Raw genomic sequence first — 22,799 nt, 5'->3', positions numbered from 1 at the left:
ATACGTCCGTAGAAATAGGTAGAGTGTTGAAGGTGCTCTCAGTAAATTCTGTGAAACCGACCCAATTAGCTTTGTTAAAGTTAATGAAGGTGCGGGTGTCCACAGAAACCAAATCAGGAGGCTTCTCGATCGAGATAATTATGGGCAGATGGTCTGATGCGAGAGTTAGCATAGGTCGAGAGAGGAGAGTTAGCACAGGAGAGCTATTACACGTGCCCATAACTCTGGTGGGGGCTTCAACATTCATTGTGCAGAATGTCGAATCGTCAATCTGTTCCGCCAGCTTCATCCCCCTACGGTCATTTGAAAGGCAGGAATGCCAAAGATCGTGGGGCGCGTTAAAGTCGCCTATTACTAAACGGTTTTCCCCACGAAGTAGCGCACCTATACTCGGGTGATATCCTGTAGGGCAACATTTTACTGGGGGGATGTATATATTAAATATTTCGAGCTCGACATCGCCTGACCGGATAGCTATACCCTGTCATTCTAGGGTAGTATCCCTCCGGTCGATGTCTTCATCGATTAGACCAGGGATGGGCATATCAGCCCTCAGTGGCATTTTGCCCGTGCGGGCACGAGTGCACATTTTGAGGGCTAGGTGAGGGGATCATCGCGGGCAAACATGAAGAGGGAAGTGAGAGCAACGTATTTTACCACACCATGTTTACAAATGAGAGCGCACGCATATATGGGAAGTTGTACTGTGGGTAATAACAGTAAAATTGCCTAACAATTTTAAGATTCTTTGTAACTACTATAAATTTATAAAATGTAAGACAAATAACAAAAAGTATAATAAATATTTGATTTTAGTAATCATTTTTTTAATATGTCTAATAAATTATATGTTTGGTTTAATCTCATTTGCTATAGCTCCACGCATTATTGTATCAAGTACAAAAATTTAAATCAGATAACATACTTCTTATCTATATATATAAAAATGAAATGGTGTATAGTTGTAACGCTAAAACTCGAAAACGGCTGAACCAAATGAAATACTTCCTTTGGGGGATTTGTTTGTTATTACCACGCGCAGGTCATGTCTTAAAATCAGAACAAAATATTAAGGGGGCGTGGCACCAGCCATACAAATTGAATTTTTCAAGTCGAATATCTTCAAAAGTGTTTAAGGTAGGAACATGAAAATTGGTACAGAGCTACAGGATAACAACACCACTCTCACCTATAAAACCGGGGGCTATCGAATAAGGGGGCGTGGTACCTCCCATACAAACTAAATTTTTTAAGCAGAATATCTGTGAAAATGTTCAACGTAGGGACCGTAAAATTGGTATAGACCTATATGGTATCAAACGCCTTCTTACACATAAAAGAAGGGATAATCGGAAAAGGGGGCGTGGCACCTCCCATACAAACTGAATGTTTCAAGGTGAATATCTTCAAAAGTGTTTAAGGTAGGAACATGAAAATTGGTATAGAGCTATAGGAAACAACACCATTCTCATCCATAAAACTTGGCGTTATCGAAAAAGGGGGCGTGGTACCTTCCATACAATTTTTAGTTATTTTGGTTGTTAATCCACCATATATTTATCTCATTTTCCACCTAGCACAACATTTTGGTTGTTTCTTGCTATTTTTGTTTATTTATCGGTGACAGTAGCGGTTATATCGTAATTTTGGTTGTGTTCGTGCTATTTTTGGTTTATGGAAATGGCAGTTTTATGAGACAAACACAAATTAAATTAAACGTCAATTTTGTTTTGCAATCGAACAAGCAAAATTTAGAGGGCAATAAAAATGCGCCCTGCTTTACTGATATATTGATATATTTTGTTTTAAAAAGTGAGTTATTTAGTGAAAGTGATTTAGCGTGTTGGCGAATACCGATTAATGTACATTGGAATTTATCATTCAATTGATCTGCTCTTCATTCAATTTTGGAGTTTTTAAAGGTAAGTTATTGGTTCGTAAAACCTTATATGAACTTTATGCAAATGAATGATCATTTCCAATTAGATATTTGTTACGATGCCAAGAATCAGTACGTATGGTAACACTTCTCGGAGTTCCCAGGCCGCAAGGAGAACACGAAATAGCAGAGCACGTCAAAAGGAAAGTGTTATTGAGAGGGTATTATCACCACGAAAAAGACTGCTGGAGAATAGCACGCACCAATTAGAAGATGTCAACCAAACATACAATCAGCAACAACGATCGAGAACAAGGGAAGTTCGTGCTCGCCAAAGTGATGAAGTAAGATCACAACATGCGAAAATTCGACGACCACAGCGGCGACATCTTTCTTTTGTGATCATTGAACGGGCAGGTTTTCGATATGATCCAAACATTCAATATAGCGCATCTGTTCAAATAGGTCAGATGTCAGTAGTTTGTCAATATTGCAATGCAGTCAAATTTAAAAATAAACCGCCAGGGTTATGTTGCACCGGGGGAAAGGTTAAGTTGCCAGAATTGCTTCCACTACCACAGCCATTGTTCCAGCTGCTTTACGGTGAATCTCCTCACTCGAGCCATTTCTTAAAGCACACTAAAATGTACAACGATTGTTTTCAAATGACGTCGTTTGGCGGTGAAATTGTAAATGAACAAAACTACAATCCAACGTTTAAGGTATTTTTGCCAAACAATATTCGACAGAAACTACAGAGCTTTCCTCCAATTATACAGGTTCATGGGCAAATTTTTCATCTCGCTGGATCGCTGTTGCCGCATCCAGATCAAGAACACAAATATCTCCAAATTTACTTTCTGGGAGATTAACATGATGAAGTAAATCGGCGTTGTGCTATCTTCAATACAACGAAAAGAGAAATAATCGAACAATTGCAGCAAATGTTACACGAACACATTGGCCTCATTAAGGGGTTATATACAGTTATGATTTTCAAAAAATCGATTTTTGTTTTTTTGCATTTTCTTAATGTATATACATCTGAGTATAAACACACAAAATTTCAAGTCGATCCGACGAATATTTTCGAAGTTATAGACACATTAGTGAAGGCGCGCCGACTACATGTAAAGAGCTTTCAAAACTTTAAACTCGTTTTTCTCGAAACAGTGTTTTCAAAGTCGGTGAGCAAGATTTCTCAGAAACGGCTGAACCGATCGTCTGAAATTTTTACACAAGCTTCTTAACTATATTTTTTAGTAATTAATCGAAGGATTTCCCCATCCGACCAAAATTTCTTATTTTTATAAACAATTAAAGACCCGAATTTTGGTCGAAAATCGAACCTTTTGCTTTGAGTAGCCGCCATTTTGTCAAAAAAAATTTTTTTGCTAATTCCTTCGATCAAACACAAGATTATTTATTACTATAATGAAATTTATTTGGTTTTTGCATTTTAGATTATCCAGTCCAGAGATATCGTGCTCACCGCAAGAGGCCTTTTTTTTGCGGACCTCTGCAAAATTGGCAATATCAACGTTACCGATAATTATTTTTGGCAATAAAAAATATGTGAATATAGTATAAGGTTGTCATAATATACCTGCCAAGTTTCAAATCAATAAACCAAATAGTTTGCTTAGAAAAAATTCTTGAAAAATGCTTTTTTTCGACCTCGTTAACTGTATATAACCCCTTAAACTGTTTACGATTTCGTTGGAACGTATGCCAACAGATGATCATTGTATAATCATACAAGCGGACAAAAGACCAACAGGGACACATGAAAGACAATATAATGCACCTACAGTTAGCGAAATATCAGTTGTTGTTGTTGGAGAAAATTTGCAGTCGCGTGATATTGTTATCAAACGTAGAAATCTAAACGCACTAAAACGGATAAGTGAGACACATCTGTCTTACGACGCAATGCAATATCCGCTCATGTTCTGCCGTAGAAAAGACGGATATCACTTAGGATATAAGATGATAAATCCGGTGAATGGTTAGTAAAAAAAAATTTTGTTTGCTACTTCATATAGGTAATTTAAGCTTTTAGGTGTCGAGACAAATAAAAAAGTCAGTTCAATGAAGTTTTACGCATATCGAATGATGATTCGCCAAAACTATGACAACCACTTACTGAGATATGGACGGTTATTTTAACAGTATGCAGTTGACATGTACGTTAAAGTTGAGACAGAACGACTTAATTACATGCGATAGAATCAGTCGAAGTTGCGATCTGAAGAGTATATTCACTTAAGAGATGCAATGAATGGTGATGCGGATATTACAGATATTGGTCGACTCTATATTTTGCCATCGACATACATTGGCAGTCCTAGACACATGCATGAGTACTCCCAGGATGCGATGACTTACGTGCGCAATTATGGACGGCCGGATTTGTTTGTTACATTTACTTGCAATCCAAATGGCCAGACATTACGAATCTATTGCATCCCGGTCAATCACCAAGCGATCGCCACGATGTTACAGCACGCGTGTTTAAACAAAAACTCTGATGTTTGATGGACTTTATTACGAAAAGGGGAATATGGCACTGTTCGATGCTGGATGTACTCAGTGGAATGGCAGAAGAGAGGTTTGCCCCACGCACACATTCTTCTTTGGATGGTGGAGAAAATTACACCTGACCAAATTGATGACATAATTTCCGCCGAAATTCCTGATGTTGAAATAGATCCAGAGTTGCACGAAGTGGTGATGGCCAATATGGTTCATGGACCATGCGGAGAACACGATCCATCTTCGGTTTGTATGTCGGACAGTAAATGCAAAAAACGCTATCCCCGTGCTTTTATTTCGGAAACTCAAACTGGAAACGACGGATACCCTCTCTATCGGCGTCGCTCACCCGCTAACAATGGCAGAACATTTATCACTCAATTGAAAGGAAAGAATTTCGTGGTTGATAACACATGGATCGTTCCATCCATATTCGCCAATTTTGTCTAAGGCATTCAAAACACGAATAAATGTTGAGTATTGCAGTTCAATAAAATCAATTAAGTATGTTTGCAAATATGTCACCAAAGGAAGCGGTATGGCGGTTATTGGCGTTGAACGAGATGAAATTAGCAAATTTCAAATGGGCAGATATGTGAACTGCAATGAAGCAATCTGGAGAATATTTTCATTTGCAATTCATGAACGCCATCCTACTGTTGTGCATCTGGCAGCTCATTTGGAGAATAGCCAGCGAGTTTATTTCAACGCAGAGAAGATAGTACAGCGAACGGAAATACCACCAGCAACCACTTTAACAAGTTTCTTTGCAACTTGCGCCAGTGATCCGTTCGCGAGAACATTGCTTTACTCGGAGATGCCTCGGTATTATACATGGAATGCATCGTCGAAGAAATGGTTGCGTAGGAAGAACGGCCATCCGGTAGATGGTTATCCAGATGTTTTTTCAACTGATGCATTGGGAAGAACCTGCCTGTATATCATGTTTTTTTATTTAAATTTTTTAACAAAAACAGTTCAAAAAACTCAGCAATAATTTCTTCTTCACTATTTTTCAATATTGGGAACAATGAAATTAGGAAAAATCGTTCATATTCTATTAAAACCAATACCGGTGTAATTTTTGAAATGAAAAAAAAATCTATTTTGGGCAGAACGAAGTTTACCGGGTCAGCTAGTCTTATATATAATTTTCGAAGCAAAAAGTTTCAAACCAGGTTATTTCTTTAAACTTCCTTATAAAAAGTAATTTCAATAATAACTTCAGTTTATGAACCACTGTTTCTTCAAACACATATGACCAAATGAATCTTATGAGAGCGCAATGCAACTCGCTTATTACACGCAGCAACTTTTGTCTCGGCAACTCTTGGTTTATAGGCGAGGGGGCGACGAGGAGAGGAGAATCGCGCCGAGTTTCCAGTGTTCAGCAACTCGCTTTGTGTTCTTATTCGTAGCAGTTCGCTGCGACGTTTTTCGGCATTCGTGTTCTTTCTTTCAAAGTACATAGTTGCATTTGAGTATATTTTTTGAAATTAATATTTTGAATATATTTAAAAAATTTAATTTCATCTTTTGGCAAGTAATTTGCAAATATGTAAACAAATATACATAATATAATTTAAATATTTTAGAAAATGGAGTATGACGAAAAAATCGAATTAATGAAAGATATTGTGAAATGTATGGAGAAAGCCATACAAATTGATTCAGACGATAGTGAAAAGGGTGACATATGTATGTGAAATTCTGTCATATAATCTTTGTTTTCATTTTGAATTATAAATAAAATGTATTTCTTAATTGTCAGAACTGATTAATATATGTGATAGAGTGGATAGAGTGGCCCAATTAAGGAAAAAGAAACGACAATGGGTTAAAGTAAAGTGAAAGAGAATGAGAAAAAAACTCGAACAGAGTTGCGCAACACAAGTTGCTCGTGTGAAGGTAATGGGCGACAGCAAAAGAGAATCGCCCGAGAATTAGCAACTTTTGTCGCCTCGTGTAATAATAGACTAAATACATAATTACCCAATAACCCTTCTATCACCCGCCAATCCCAGAATTTCCAACGACTCAAGTGCTGAACACAATACGACGACAGACGACAAACGACATCTGTCAAATATTAAAATACACACGTTCTTATGGACACTGTTATTTTGACGACGACACGACTACAACGACAGTTGTCGTTCTCGCTAACTTCAATATTCTCCTATATTTGCCAACGACAGTAGGACGACAGTAGAGTTGACAATAGAATGGAAGATAGAGAGATGAGGAAGAGTGGTGATACCACTAATATGTAAAATGTAAAATTATTCACAGCTCTTACAAACTTAACGTTATTTTACAAATAAAAGCATAAAATAGCTCTATTATAGCTCTATTTTACCATTTGTAATAACAATTGATAATTTAAAACAAATAAATTTACCTATTTACTTTTTTTTTGCATAAAAAATTTCACTTTGAACAAAATATTAAAAATTTATTGAAGTGCAAGGTATTAGTATGGCCACACGAAATTGTGTACATGCAAAATGGACAACTGCGTTGTCTTGTGTACATGCCGGCCATTATGTTGCTGCATTCTTTCGAATGTTCATGTACTAAGATGCACAACGCCATTTTCAGTTCACTGTCGTTCTGTCGTGTCGTGTCGTAAGCATTGTAAACAGCATATCAGCTGATTGCTCTCTCACACCGCAGGGTTGCCAGGCTCGATATACTGTAGTAATTATAAAAATTGTCTTCAATATATTTGAAATTTTCTTAAAATAACTCAAATTCAGAATCGAATGCTATTATTTACAAATATATAAACTAGTTTTAATAGTTTGATTTCAGTTTTGATATTTTTTATTATGAAAAATTATAACTGAAAACATAGATGTGTACAAAACTACATATGCGTATTGAGTAATGGCAACATTGTTCGAATGAAAACGAGAACAAAACTCTTGCCGCTCGTGGCGAAGTGAGAAGATGTTTCTGCCATTAGCGTTTGTATTCTACGAGTATTTGTGTGCTTAGCCACTCTCAATCAATAATGCCATACAGCGCAAATATATTTTTATTTGATGATTTCTTATATTTTTGAAAATATGTATGTGTTCCCTTTCTATAGCGCATATTATTATTTTAATACATTTCCAGAGGCAACCTCAATTCTTTGAATATTTTGATAAAACAACCAAACTGAAAATATCACAAATCATATATTTATATAAGCATTTTCATTAAATGGAACTGCAATATGCTTAAACACAATATATAAATGTAATGGTCACAAGTATCTTTTCTTTTTTATGTATGCAGATATGCATATGTAAGTAACGGGTGATTTTTTTGAGGTTAGGATTTTCATGCATTAGTATTTGACAGATCACGTGGGATTTCAGACATGGTGTCAAAGAGAAAGATGCTCAGTATGCTTTGACATTTCATCATGAATAGACTTACTAACGAGCAACGCTTGCAAATCATTGAATTTTATTACCAAAATCAGTGTTCGGTTCGAAATGTGTTTCGCGCTTTACGTCCGATTTATGGTCTACATATCATTTCTCATTTCTGGTTGAATGGCTACGTAAATAAGCAAAATTGCCGCATTTGGGGTGAAGAGCAACCAGAAGCCGTTCAAGAACTGCCCATGCATCCCGAAAAATGCACTGTTTGGTGTGGTTTGTACGCTGGTGGAATCATTGGACCGTATTTTTTCAAAGATGCTGTTGGACGCAACGTTACGGTGAATGGCGATCGCTATCGTTCGATGCTAACAAACTTTTTGTTGCCAAAAATGGAAGAACTGAACTTGGTTGACATGTGGTTTCAACAAGATGGCGCTACATGCCACACAGCTCGCGATTCTATGGCCATTTTGAGGGAAAACTTCGGACAACAATTCATCTCAAGAAATGGACCCGTAAGTTGGCCACCAAGATCATGCGATTTAACGCCTTTAGACTATTTTTTGTGGGGCTACGTCAAGTCTAAAGTCTACAGAAATAAGCCAGCAACTATTCCAGCTTTGGAAGACAACATTTCCGAAGAAATTCGGGCTATTCCGGCCGAAATGCTCGAAAAAGTTGCCCAAAATTGGACTTTCCGAATGGACCACCTAAGACGCAGCCGCGGTCAACATTTAAATGAAATTATCTTCAAAAAGTAAATGTCATGAACCAATCTAACGTTTCAAATAAAGAACCGATGAGATTTTGCAAATTTTATGCGTTTTTTTTTTTAAAAAGTTATCAAGCTCTTAAAAAATCACCCTTTATAAAAGCCCACAACTTGAAAAAAGTTTGCCGAATTGTAACTAAAATGAATTTTTACAACTGGCATCACCACCATTAACTGATCCATCACATGTACAGTGGTGTAAACAAAATAGGAACAACTATAGGTGTTGTGAAGTTTTAAAATGTGCTGTTTTCTTATTAAATAAAATTGTTTTTAGATACAAGTATAACTTATATATTTTTTCCTAACAGCGATTAGAATTTCCCACCATGCAAAGGTAAATAAAAACAAATTTTAATGCGAAACTCTAAATCCTGCAAATTATGTTTACCTCTTTTTGTTCACACAACTGTACAATCCCGATATGAAGTAAACTTCCGCTCTTTAATTTGTGCACAATGTCAGTATTGCCGCAACCACTCTGCGATGAACATTAAATTACGGAAGAATGTGATTGATTTTTTTCGCAACTTTTCGCAACTTGTTATACCCTTCTCTCCGTAAACTGATATTCCCCTCATCTAGCCCCCGTGCGCACTTTGCTGGCTAAAAATGTACCCATCCCTGGATTAGACGATACTGCACGGTGTTGTGCAATATGAAGGCTAGGCCACCACCACTATCTCGCTCGCGATCTTTACGTACTACGTTGAAACCGGTACAACTCTGAGCGTGGGTGATCCTGGGAGTGGGGGAGTGACGTGTGGGTGGCAAGTCAGAGGGGGCTCTTGGGGACCGTGAAGGTCCTTTGTTGGCCACTCGGGTTGAGTGGCGGCGCTGCGCCCGAACTATGTGCAGATTGCACAGCCGTAAAGGCTTGTGTCGCAGTATTGCGCAGGCAACATGGGGCCACGTAACGCGTGGTCCACTCCCTATGAGTCTTAAGGCCAGGTCTTAAGATGGCTCCATCCATTGCATGTATTGCACCTGACCGAGGTTGAGTTTGGATGGAGCCGTTTTGCGCATACGCGGCAGAAAAATTCATCCGGGCCCGGGTTGGACTCAATGCCAGCACGAGTCAGGAGGATACAGAGCAACCCTGCTGCATGGCATTGCTCCAATGACGACAAACACAAATTAATACTTACCGATCCAAACGGGGTTAGATCGCCGAAAAAACAGCTCTTGGTCGGATAAAATCCGAGTCAATTCCAGTGCGTAGAACCTGCTGTCGTGGGAATTGACGTGGCATTCTTCTTACATTCTTATGTCACGTTATGAAAATGGACAAAATCAAACAAAAACCACGCCTACTTCCTATATGGCAAAATTTTAAATTACCCTTCATTCGTTCAGATTCCACTTTGCGCGAATAATACCTTTAGTGTATGTCGCCTTATGAACAAAAACTGTTCAAATCCAATCATAACTCTCAAGCCCCTAGGTACAGAATATTTGGACACCAGTACCTATAGTTGACTTTTGATCGAAAATGTCAGTCAATTTGTGAGATATATAATTGAAATTCAGTGATAATCCTTCTCTCATAATGGCATTTCTGTATGTCAAATATCGGACCACTACATCCCCATACACTTAATATAAAGATTTTCAAACTACCGGGTGAATCTAAGTATATGCAACAAGGGCGATAAACCAACTTTTATTTTCCCAAGCTCTGATAGGTTTCCGGGGTGGGAGGAAGTGCTTGACCTCACGTTATCAACAGACACAGACAGTCTCGTTGTGGATAACTGGAGGGTATACGATGAGCCTTCCATGTCGGATCACTCCTGGATACTCTTCAGCATCCGCGAGAAGTACAGTGCGCCTCTCACATTCCGGAACTCTAGAAGAACAGCATGGGAAAAATTTACCAGTATAGCCACAAAATGCCTCGAAAAGAGAGACAATAAGAGTATCAGAAATCCGCAGGAACTAGATTCAGAAGTAGAGAAGCTGAAAAAAAATCTTAATCACAACTTTCAATAAATCTACTCCGCTAACAGTTTTGAAAAAGAGAAAGTCTCTTCCTTGGTGGAACAGTGAACTCCTGAATTTGAAAACACAACTAAGGAAAGCTTTCAATGAGAGTTTTAGAACCAAAATATAGCAGCCATATAAAGATATTATGAAAAGATACAAGAAAAGCAGTCAGGAAAGCTAAAAAAACTCATGGCGATCTTTCTGCACATCGAAAGAAAGTTGCAGAGAAACCGCTAGGCTGAGTAAAATGCTATCCAAAGATCATATTAATACTGACCACATTAGGACGAAGGGAAGTGATTTGACCTCCTCGGCAAAAGAGTCTCTAGAAATACTAAATACAACGTACTTCCCCGGGAGTCAGCAAATACTTTCAACGAGGGTTCAACCAGCACCACCGTTGAACGTAGCTTATTATCAAAGCCAAATAGTAGACAAAAGCAAAATCAAATATGCCATAAAGCAGCAGGTCCTGACGGGATTATGCCCATAATGCTGCAAAAACTGGTAGAACCAATGGTTCAAAGGCCAGAAAATATATACAAAGGTAGCATTCAACTATCTTACATCCCAAGAAGTTGGAAAATAATTAAAGTTGTGCTCCTTCCAAAACCAGGCAGAAGAACACACGAGTCGTCAGTCATCCGTACTATTTCGAGGTGAAACATCCAAATTAAGAAGAATTAAACAGGGGGTTCCGTAGGGTGGTGTCCTTTCCCCGTTACTGTTTAATTTCTATATCTCGAAACTTCCCCAACCACCAGAGGGAGTTTCCATAACCTCGTACGCAGATGACTGCACGATATTGACGTCGGGCAATGGAATCGATGGCATGTGTTCGAAAGTAAACAACTACCTCTCCGACCTTTCTCGTTTCCTCACTGCACGAAACCTCCAACTTTCACCCACCAAATCCATTCACAAACTGGACGAAGGAGTATAGACTTGAACTTAATATTAGAGTCGATGGCGTCAAAATTCCGACTGTCAATAACCCTAAAATTTTAGGCGTAACCCTAGATAGTCTATGCTCCTTCTCTCCCCATACGACCGCGATTATCGCCAAGGTACAGAGCCGCAACAAAATCCTCAAGTCGCTAGCCGGTAGCACATGGGGAAAAACAAAGAAACGTTGCTGGCAACTTACAAAGCAATCGGCCGGCCGGTCCTCAACTATGCAGCACCAATATGGTCGCCTGGATGCAGTGGTACGCAGATGAGGAAACTTCAGACCTGTCAGAATACAGCACTCCGGACCACGACGGGATGCCTCTTAATGTCTCCCATTGAACACCTCCATAGTGAGACGCGCATGCTATCTGTAAAGGAGCATAATCTACTCCTCTACAGGCAGTTCCTGCTGGGTTGTTTCCGTAGGAATCACCCTTGCAGCCATCTGCTTGGAGCGGAACCGCCTCCCAGGAGCATCAAGAGGTCATTCCTCGACTATGTCGACGACATCGAACAGTACACCGACCAGACTTCGGACGCAACAAACTTTCGACAGGCACTGACCGCCATTCGTTCTGGATACTGTAGCAGGTTAAACTCCTACTTATGCAGAATCGACCCCGACATACCTAATGTATGTCCTGCATGCAACGAGTCCCCGCATGACACTGGCCACCTCTTTGCATGCCCCACAAACCCCACCCATCTAACACCTTCCTCCCTTTGGTCCGACCCCGTCGAAACAGCACGTTTCTTGGGCCTACCGTTAGATGACCTCGACGACAACACAAACAACCCTTACCATCCTAACGGGGATTAGCTAACCGTTAACAACAATAACGACACACGAAAATGGCAAGGATTTTAGACCTATAAGCCCTACCACCTTTATGCTGAAGGTACTGGAAAGGCTAATATAACTACACGTAAGAACAATAATTACGGAGAAGTTATCGAAGTCCCAAGATGCGTAAATAAAGGGCCGATCAACCGAAACTGCCCTTTACGAGGTGATAAGTGTAATTGAAAAATCATTACACCACAAACAATACACCATGGCTGCTAGACATAGACGGCGCCTTCAATAACATAGAAGTAAATGCTATAATTAATTCTCTGGCGCATGGTGGCATAGATGACACTGTGTGCAGATGGATACTATCGATGCTTGAGAATACGAACGGCGCTGCAACACAAACAAGTTATGTGAGTAGAAGGACGCCTGAAGGGGGGGTCCTTTCTCCACTTCTATGGGTTGTAGCGCTGAACGAAATACGAGGTGTGTTCAAAAAGTATCGCGAATTTTGAATTTTCGCGGGTTACGTATATTCGAATTTCGAATTTTTTTGTGGCGTTATGTTGGTGCTCATGTCTCTCACTTATGCCGACAAGCTCGGCCATTTTGAATGTTCATTTAATTGTTGACAGCTGCTTTGCTTGCACGTGTTTTGGATCGTCTTTGATTTTTACCTATTCAAAACGATAACGCCCCTGCTCACACATTGTTGTTTGTGCGCGACTTTTTGGCCAAAAACAACACACTAATGATGCCGCAACCACCGTATTCCCCAGATCTTGCCCCTTGTGACTTTTTCTTGTTCCCTAAACTGAAGAGGCCCATGAAAGGACGACGTTACGCTTTTCTTGACGAGATAAAGACGGCATCGAAGGAGGAGCTGAAGATAAAAAAAAAATATTTTTTGAAGTGCTTCGAAAATTGGAAAAACCGTTGGCACAAGTGTATAATATCTCATGGGGATTACTTTAAATGGGACAAAATAGATATTCATGAATAAATAAATAATTTTTGAATAAACACGAAATTCGCGATACTTTTTGAACACACCTCGTACTCCTTCAACTAAAGGGTGGAGGAGTGAAAGCAGTAGCGTATGCAGACGATATAGTGTTGTTGGTATCAGGCATGTATCCTTCAACAGTCAGCGAGATTATGGAAAGAGCACTTCGAAGGTTAAACCTATGGGCTAAAAACAATGGACTAGGTGTTAACCCGAACAAAACAGAACTGATGCTATTCACAAGCAGAACCAAAATACCTCAATTTCAACTTCCGGTACTAAACGGTACAACACACACTTTATCCCCCACAGCTAAATACTTGGGGGTGGAGATTGACACCAAACTGTCATGGAAAATAAATATAGAAAAATGAATAAACAAAGCATACTTGTAAGAGAATCGTCAGCAAGAATTGGGGCCACAAACCAAGTATAATCATGTGGATGTATACGGCTGTCATAAGACTTATACTTACATGTGGAGCTCTAGTATGGTGGCCAGCGCTAAAAAAAACAATACAACATTAAAAAATGAAATGGTATACAAAGAGCAGCATCAGCAGGAGTTACTGGTGCAATCAGGTCATGTCCGCCAGATGCGCTCAATGTGATCCTGCATCAACTACCAATGGACATTTTTATTCACAAAAGAGCAGCTATTGCGGCGATAAGAATAAAAGAATTGGGAGGTTGCAATCAGCAGAACTACGGACATAGTGTAATCCTAAACTAGCTCACCATTAATAAATCAGACCACATTCTCCCAAAGCTGGATTTCAATACACTTCCAGGTGAGGATACCATCTAGACGAGAATGGAGAAGAGGTTCAATAGGGGAGGTGGATACCATCTCAGTCTATACCGACGAATCCAAAATGGACTGCGGAGTAGGCCCGAGGGTATGCTCCGCTGATCTAGGCATATCTCTCTCTATACGTCTACCGAACTCGGCTAGTATCTTCCAAGGGGAAGTACTGGGCATAGAAAAAGCCTGCGAAGTTCTATTGGGAAAACTACGAAAATATACAAAAAAAACAACTATATTTACGGATAACCAGGCGGCGCTCCTGGCTTTGTCTTCGCCCATGACAAATTCCAGTATAGCCCACAACTGCAAGAAAGCACTAAGCGCAATAAAAGACAAGCTCTAACTAGACTTGATCTGGCTTCCCGGTTAGAGGTACATTTTCGGTAACGAAAAAGCAGACGAGTTGGCAAAGGCAGGAGCTTTCCGTAACGAATCCGAGGCGGAGCTAATACCAAGCCCGCTGGAATCGATCAAACGAGAGATCAATAGACAATTTCAACAAGTTGCAAATAACAGGTGGAAAAACATTACAAAATGCGTCATAACTAAACAATTATGGCCAACATATGACTGGAAAAGAACCAACGACTTACTTAATAGGTCAAGAAAAAGTTTTTACAGAGTAACAGCCACCACAATAGGGCACTGGCCATTTGGGAAACACGCATCCAAAATGGGTATGCCCTACAACGACATCTGCCGCGGCTGCGGAGTCGCAGGGAACAAGAAAACAATCTTCCACTTTCTCTGCCCAGCTCTAGCACAAATCCAACACAAAACACTTGGAATCCATCAAGCACCGAACCTTGAATGGATTTCCACTAAAAGCATATCGGACATAAGTAGTTTCATCGAAACATCAAAATGGTTTGAGGGAGAAGGTGAAACATAATAGTAGATACAGGAGGTTCTACGAACAGTGTATCAAAATGGCACATCTAGTGCTAATTGAGCGCGATAGGGCTGCACTCCCACCTACCTACCTACCGGGTGAATTTGTACCGCATATATCGACCAATATGTGAGCAATTCCGTGTGGATCGGTGAGTGCTAATTTGTGTTTGTTGTCATTAGAGCAACGCCTTGCAGCAGGGTTGCTCCGTATCCTCCTGACTCGTGCTGGCATGCCCGGAGGAATTTTTCTGCTGCGTATGCGCAAAAAGGCTCCATCCGTACTCCACCTCGGTCAGGTGTAATACATGCAATGGATGGAGCCATCTTAAGACCTGCTCAGGCCTTAAGACTCACAGGGAGTGGACTACGCGTTACGTGGCCCCATGTTGCCTGAGCAATACTGCGACACTAGCCTCTACGGCTGTGCAATCTGCACATAGAACTCAACCTGAGTGGCCAACAGAGGACTTCTACGGTCAGGAGCTCAAACAGGCAACATAGCTCCCACTCTGACTTTAACAAAGCTAATTGGGTCGGCTTCACAGAATTTACTGAGAGCACCGTCAACGCTCTACCTATTTCTACGGACGTATGCGTTGGCGAACGTCAATTCCGTAAGGTGATCGCAGCAGCTACCGCTCACTTCATCCCGGCTGGAAGAATAGCGGAAATCCGCCCCAATTTCCCAGCCGAAGCAGCCGTTATAGCTAACGAGCGCGACACCTTACGCCATGCCGATCTCGGGAATCCCCGAATAAGGGATCTCAATTTGGAGATTCGGCGTATGGTAAACCATCATAAGCGGACGAAATGAATAGAGCACCTGAAGTCCTGCAACCTCTCCACCGGTGTGAGTAAGCTTTGGGCTACTGCCAAAGCTTTGTCTAACCCGAAGAGACATGACGACCGATTTAAAGTTCAATTCAATGGTCATGTCACTTCGGACCCGAGGAACTGCGCGAGCTATTTTAGCCGGCAGTTTACGCTGCACCCTTCGGTAGACAAAGCCAAGAGATGTGTTAACCGACGGCTGCGCAAAATGCCAAACGACGGCGCGCCATTTACTTTCACCGATGAGGAGGTTCAGGGTGTCATCAACAAGGCAAAATCCTCCAAACCCATTGGCCCTGATGAAATCAACATGCTAATGCTAAAGCATCTAGGCTCGACGGGAGTAAGATATGTCACCAAGGTCCTCAACCTGTCGCTGACCACTCTTCAAATATCTGATGTGTGGAAAGTCGGAAGAGTGGGCCACTACTGAAACCTGGGAAGCCCGCCAACAAAGGGGAATCTTATCGACCGATAACTCTCCTCTCCCCAGTAGTGAAGAAACTTGAGGCCTTGCTACTCCCGACCTTTACTCACTACCTGAGCCTAGCCAGCCACCAGCATGGATTCCGAAATGTGCACAGCACCACCACAACGCTTAGCGTCATAAACGCCCAAATAGCCCGTGGCCTCAACCAGAAACCACCCTGTGAGAGAACGATCCTTGTAGCGGTGGACCTGTCAAAAGCTTTTGACATGGTCAACCACACAACGCTACTGCAGGACATAGAAAAAACTACGCTTCCTCCAGGGTTAAAGAGGTGGACTATGAACTATCTGAACGGTCGTCAGGCATGCGTACTATTTCGAGGTGAAACATCCAAACTGAGAAGAATTAAACAGAGGGTTCCGCAGGGAGGTGTCCTCTCCCCACTACTGTTTAACTTCTATATCTCGAAACTCCCACAACCACCAGAGGGGGTCTCCATAACCTCGTACGCTGATGACTGCACGATATTGACGTCGGGCAATGGAATCGATGGCATGTGTTCGAAAGTGAACAGCTACCTCTCCGACCTTTCTCGTTTCCTCACTGAACGAAACCTCACACTTTCCCCCACCAAATCCACAGCGACTATATTTACAAACTGGACGAAGGAGTATAGACTTGAGCTTGATATTGCAGTCGATGGCGTCAAAATTCCGACTGTCAATAACCCTAAAATTTTAGGCGTAACTTTTGATAGTCTATGCTCCTTCACTCCCCATACGACCGCGATTATCGCCAAGGTCCAGAGCCGCAACAAAATCCTCAAGTCGCTAGCCGGCAGCACATAGAGAAAAGACAAAGAAACGTTGTTGGCAACATACAAGGCAATTGGCCGGCCGGTCCTTAACTACGCAGCACCTATATGGACGCCTGGATGCAGTGGCACATAGATGATTAAACTTCAGACCTGTCAAAATACTGCACTCCGGACCACGACGGGATGCCTTTTGATGTCTCCCATATAACACCACAGTGAGACGCTTATGCTCCCAGTTAAGGATCATAATGAACTCTTCTCGAAGTAGTTCCTGCTGGGATGTTTTCGTAGAAATCACTGCTGCAGCCATCTGCTTGGAGCGGAATCGCCTCCTAGGAGCATCAAAAAGTCTTTCCTTGACTACGTCGACGACGTCGTACAGTACGCCGACCGGACTTCGGACGCAACTGACTTTCGACAGGCATTGACCGCCATTCACAGCGGAGCCATCAACACCTTTACCGACTCCCTTCCCGTGAATGGAGTTCTTGGAGTCAAATCACCACCCATAGCAGACGAAGAGCTCTAGCTGCCGCGTGAAACGCGAGTGACCCTAGCGCAACTCCGTTCTGGATATTGTAGCAGGTTAAACTCCTACTTATGCAGAATAGACCCTGACATACCCAATGTATGTCCTGCATGTAACGAGTCTCCGCATGATACTGACCACCTCTTTGCATTCCCTACGAACCCTACTTATCTAACACCCTGCTCGAAACAGCACGTTTCTTGGGCCTACCGTTAGATGACCTCGACGACAACACAAGTGGTCCCTACCACCATAACAGGGATTAGCTACGCCGTTAAGGGGGTAGTAAAGTTAATTCGAGCAAAAAAAACCGTATTTTCAATAATTTTTTTTTTTTTAAGATACAATCAATATTTATTTATTTGTATAGTTATGACATAATTATATGATATTTAAAGAATATTCTGTGAAAGTTTCATAGAAAAATATTTAAAAAAAAATGAGCCGGTGACAGAGAATCTTCGCAGACGTTCCAAAAAATAAATGATTCGCGGTGTACCGCATAACTCATGACTGGGTCATTTGAAAATAAAAAACCAAATTAATTTGATTAGTTAATAAGTTTCCTCAGGTAAGGCTGTCGAGTTTTTTTTATGCTTTTTCAATTTTTTACAACGCTCGGAATTCAAAATACCGATTTTTCATTAAAAAAAATCAGAAATTTTGTTTAAAAATAAGTTAAAGTTAAAGGAAACTCGACAGCGTTACCTCACAATTTATGTAAAGAAAGACTGTGGAAAATTTCAAAAGGATCGGTTCATCAGATTTTGAGCTACAGAGTTCACCGGCTTCGAATAAGTGTAGTGTGAGAAAAACACGTTTAAAGTTTCACAGACACTCACAATCAAATCGGTGGGCGGAGACTTATAGCCCCGACTGACGACAGCGCTAATATGCATTAGCGGGCTTAATTTACATTTATTTGCGCATTTGACCCATGCTAATGCAAGTTTGTAATGCACAAGAATTTCGTGCATTTGGTTGAATTTACCAAATTTGAGTAGGCAACACTACTCAAATATGGCCGATTTTTGCTATTTTTTGAAAGATGTCGCACTGTTGCTATCCATTTTTCCAATATTCTTAACTTTTTTGCAGACTTTTTCCGCATTACAATCAGTTATTGCTATTAATTTCACTCTATTATCTTTTAACGTAGATAATAGTAAACGAATTTTTTGGTTAAATTTATATTGATTTTCCAAAATTACCAAAATTTCTATATTAATAATTTTTCTTATTAATTTTTATTTCACGTTTTTTAATAAATAAACAAATTACAGCATCAGCTGTCTAAATGCACAAGCCTGCCATTTGTTACCATAAAATTTCAATGCGCATTAGCGTTGCTTAAGGCGCATTAATATTGCTTGTCTGTCAGGGCTATTACAAGTGTATATCTCCGTAAATTTTGCTTTAATTGTTCTCAAATTTTCACAGAATAATCTTAAGATATTGTACATTAATATAAAATAAAGAAAGAAAATGCAAAAAAAAAATACTTTACTACCCCCTTAAAACAACAACAAAAAATGTGTGAGTTACCCCAATGAAAATAAGAGTGCTTTACTCATAACAGTCCATCTTTGTGCTTAAAATGTGCAAAATTTGAGCAAAAAATTGGCCAGCCCCTTTACTATATAATTAATATCAGGGTTTTCGGACATCCACCTGACTTTACTCTATATCCCTGGTTTTGATTCTTGTAAGTTGCAAGAGTGTAAAATGTCACTTGTTATATATAATTATATTATGTTACATGAATTTTGAAGTTTCTTTTGTATCTACGTACTGATCCCGTGTTTGTTTCTAATATGAATATACGTGTGATTTAGACCTACTTGGGAAATGGGTACCTACAAATAATATCGAAATGCAAAATTCCCAAAAAATTATTTAAAAAAATAAGCAATATTTTCGACAGTGACATCACGGACAAATTCTTACTGTCGTAACAAAGAATTTCGTATTACGTCATCCTTGATCTCGACAAAGATTAAACAATATAGCGTAAGCGTACGCGTAAAGACAGCTTTGCACGATTGTATTATGAAATGTCCAATAATGATTTGACGACGGGACTGTATTCAGATATATGTTTTAATTAACAATCTAATTATATATTTATACATGCCTGAACAAGATGATGTTGGACGTGATATTTGCTGTTGCTGCTGTGATATTTGCCACCCTGTTGAAGACGGTGAAGGCGAAGAAGTCGTTATGCCTAACTTTCGATTTTGCATTTCAGTATATAGTTCCTTCGTAGTTTTAACCTTTTTATTACCCATACCCAGTGATGATATCAGCATTTGGGATGAAAGACTAGATTCTTTTGCAATGACAGAATCAACCCCTTTTGAGCCTTTTTTCCGACCACGCTTTCTTGGTACTTTCTTCTCTGGCGAGACCGGAGCGTTCGAGACTACTTCAAAATTATTCGAAAGCTGCGATTTCGATGTAGGGACATTGGATGTTGTCACTAGTTGCGGTGTTGGCACATTTATGGCTGGAACAGCTCTATTCTGTAAATTCAAATTATCCTGCTTTCGATGAGCAGGCATCATTTTATCATTACTAACCACATCGATGAGATCTGTTTGTGAAGCTTGACTATAGGAGTTGCTGTCATTTGAATTAAAACCAATATCGCGAAATGGTGCAAATTTCGACGTCGTGCGTCCAGAGTGTAAAGAAAAGTTGTTTACATGTGTAATTTTTGGTGAAACAGTCCGACGAAGAGTATTATATAAAACAGCATCGGTACTGGATGTTGTTGGAAGCAATGCGCCACTTGGCTTGAATTTACCAGCAAATGTTAAGTCAGATGTTGACAAGTTAAAGGATGTAAGACTACTTTTACTTGCAGAACAATTGACTTTATTTTGTTCATCAATTGGATGCGTAGAATTTTCTGCAGGGAACATAGAACTCATTGAACTATTATCCAGTAACGAAAGAATTTCTAAAGAATATATGAAAAAGATTTAGTTTTTCATCAGATGAAGAACGTCATTTTTACCTGGATATGCCAAACGAGACTTTTCTTCATTCGCAAAGGATGAATATTTCTCGTCGCTTTCACCACACTGACGATGATGCTGTTGATTTGATGTTTCTTCTAATAAAACAGCGGCAGCTTTTGAATCTCCGAAAGCATCAATTTCTCCTTTAATATCATATTCACCTTTTTCTTTACGTCTCTTTTCTTTTCTTTCCCTTTTTTGTTTTAGTGGTGAGAGGGATGTCACAGTCGCTGTATTGAGTATATTATCTAAACTAACCAATTCTGCTTTAGCTGGTCCAGGTATTTGTATTTTAGTATTGATTGGAATATTGGTAGATATAGGAGTAACTAAATTGGAACCAGAATTTGAGTCCTGTATATCAATTATAATGGGACCGAGATTTGCAGAACGATTGGTCTGTGGAAGCATCAAACTCATTTCAGAATTTGAATTTGATGAATGGTCAATTATAAATGTTTCTGTGTCTGGCGGGATTACTATTTGTTGTTTTTTCAATTTATTACGAAACGCCGAATTATTACTAGATATATCCACATTACTTCTATCCGTAACGCCAAAACCAACGAGAACATTCTCAAAACTTGTTGGCTGTTTTTTAACATGGATGGATGCATCCGGCGTTCTTTCATTTTGGCTTTCGATATTTGCAAGCCTTTTATTGTTATTATAAGAACCCGATATTACATTTGTTACCCGCGGTATGTGTTCTGTAATGGCAGAAGATACAACAACGACTGGGATACTATTGGAATTCGATTGGAGTTGTGTCACATCGATGTGCATTGAGGATGCAGCTGGAGAAATAGACTGCGATCGCAGCCTTTGTTGTTGGTACGAAATATTGTTATGGCCAGATACAGACGGCAAAGTTGCAGATGAGGTAATTGATGTAGCGTCAATAAATTGCTGCTGCTGTTGCTGTATTCCCACCATTTCACGCCATTTCTTTAGTAAAGATTTGGCACGGCGTGCTAAATGCTCATCCTTGGTACGACGCCTTAAATGGTTAATAAATTTTGCCAATCTGGTGGTCTCCAATTGCTCTTTTGTAATCGTTGTTCCCTCCAAGGTTGATATAACCGACATAACTGCATCCATGTTAACCACCTATATAAATAAAATATCTTTGAATGCATCTGAACATAACAGACTTCTTGATAATACTTACATCATAATTTTGATCGAGCGCTTGACATAAACGAAGAGTTAGATCATGTATGTGCTTGGTGTTCATTTATAATGAACGAAAGAAAAATAAATTATGTAATGAACAAAACCGGAAGTACAACAAAACAACGATAACTGTTGAACATGGACTCTTAGAGCTCGCTACTTTTTTGTTTCAACAGATTGTAAATAACTCCAAAAGCTGTAAAGAAAAATTTGAACATAACCAAACTTTTATTCCACTTATACTTTTAACATTTACTAAATGAAACTTAAATTAAATTTAAGAAAATTTATAGAACATTTCCTTTACAGTGCTCTACAATTAAAAACAAAACAGTCTTATTTTATTTATGGTCAAAACTTAAATCTGACTCAATTGGGCGGATGTCATACCTACAATACAATTCCATAACAGCAAGTTAGTTGTTATAGGAATTGACCCTGATATTATAAGCCAAACTATTTAGGCAGTCTTACCCTGTTTGCATCGGTAGTAATTTAAACATGACAATCGTGGAACAAATTCTAAAACTACTGAATTGTCTCCACACTCCACAAGTTGCCCATTGTCGACTGATTATATCAGATATATAGATTTTTTTCTGTGATTGCTATTGTTGAAGCGACGTTATATATTTTGTAGAAATTATAGTTATACTCGATAGATTCATATAAACAACTGATCTTATTTACTTAGAATATTATATGTTATGCTTACTTAGAACCGGCTGTGATTAAAACGACTTATTGAAATAGATATATATAGGGGAAGGGTTATGCACAATTTGCCATGCGATATGAATAAAATAAGATTTTTTTCGGATATGTATTGTGAAAATACGAACAACAAATTATTTATGTATTTGCGGAGAATGTTTTTAACCTATCTATATCAAAATTTATTGGTTTATGTATGAACTAATAAAAACCATCAGTGGGTGCGTCACACAGAAAAAAGAATTTCACATTATAAGCTTCACAACCCTGAACAA

At 39.5% G+C, this 22,799-nt stretch overlaps 2 protein-coding genes across 3 annotated transcripts in view; one reads left to right on the top strand and one right to left on the bottom strand.

Moving 5' to 3' along the window:
- LOC125779273 (uncharacterized) overlaps positions 1 to 22,799 on the top strand; it is an 854,525-nt gene that overhangs the window by 740,739 nt on the left and 90,987 nt on the right. The gene's annotated exons all lie outside the window — the stretch shown is intronic.
- LOC109579188 (mediator of RNA polymerase II transcription subunit 26) overlaps positions 1 to 22,799 on the bottom strand; it is a 38,351-nt gene that overhangs the window by 14,679 nt on the left and 873 nt on the right. For both annotated transcript variants that reach the window (XM_049460047.1, XM_049460048.1), the window contains exons 2-4: positions 21,806 to 22,006; positions 20,631 to 21,744; positions 19,743 to 20,573 (exon numbers count right to left, since the gene is read on the bottom strand). In XM_049460047.1, the coding sequence (XP_049316004.1) occupies positions 19,743 to 20,573; positions 20,631 to 21,744; positions 21,806 to 21,871 (2,011 nt within the window). In that variant the 5' untranslated portion in view covers positions 21,872 to 22,006. The remainder of the gene's footprint in view (positions 1 to 19,742; positions 20,574 to 20,630; positions 21,745 to 21,805; positions 22,007 to 22,799) is intronic.

The sequence above is a fragment of the Bactrocera dorsalis genome, chromosome 6, assembly GCF_023373825.1.
Source record: "Bactrocera dorsalis isolate Fly_Bdor chromosome 6, ASM2337382v1, whole genome shotgun sequence".
NCBI lineage: Eukaryota > Metazoa > Arthropoda > Insecta > Diptera > Tephritidae > Bactrocera > Bactrocera dorsalis.
The sequence above is the reverse complement of the archived record's forward strand: the minus strand, read 5'-3'. Positions and strand labels throughout refer to the sequence as shown.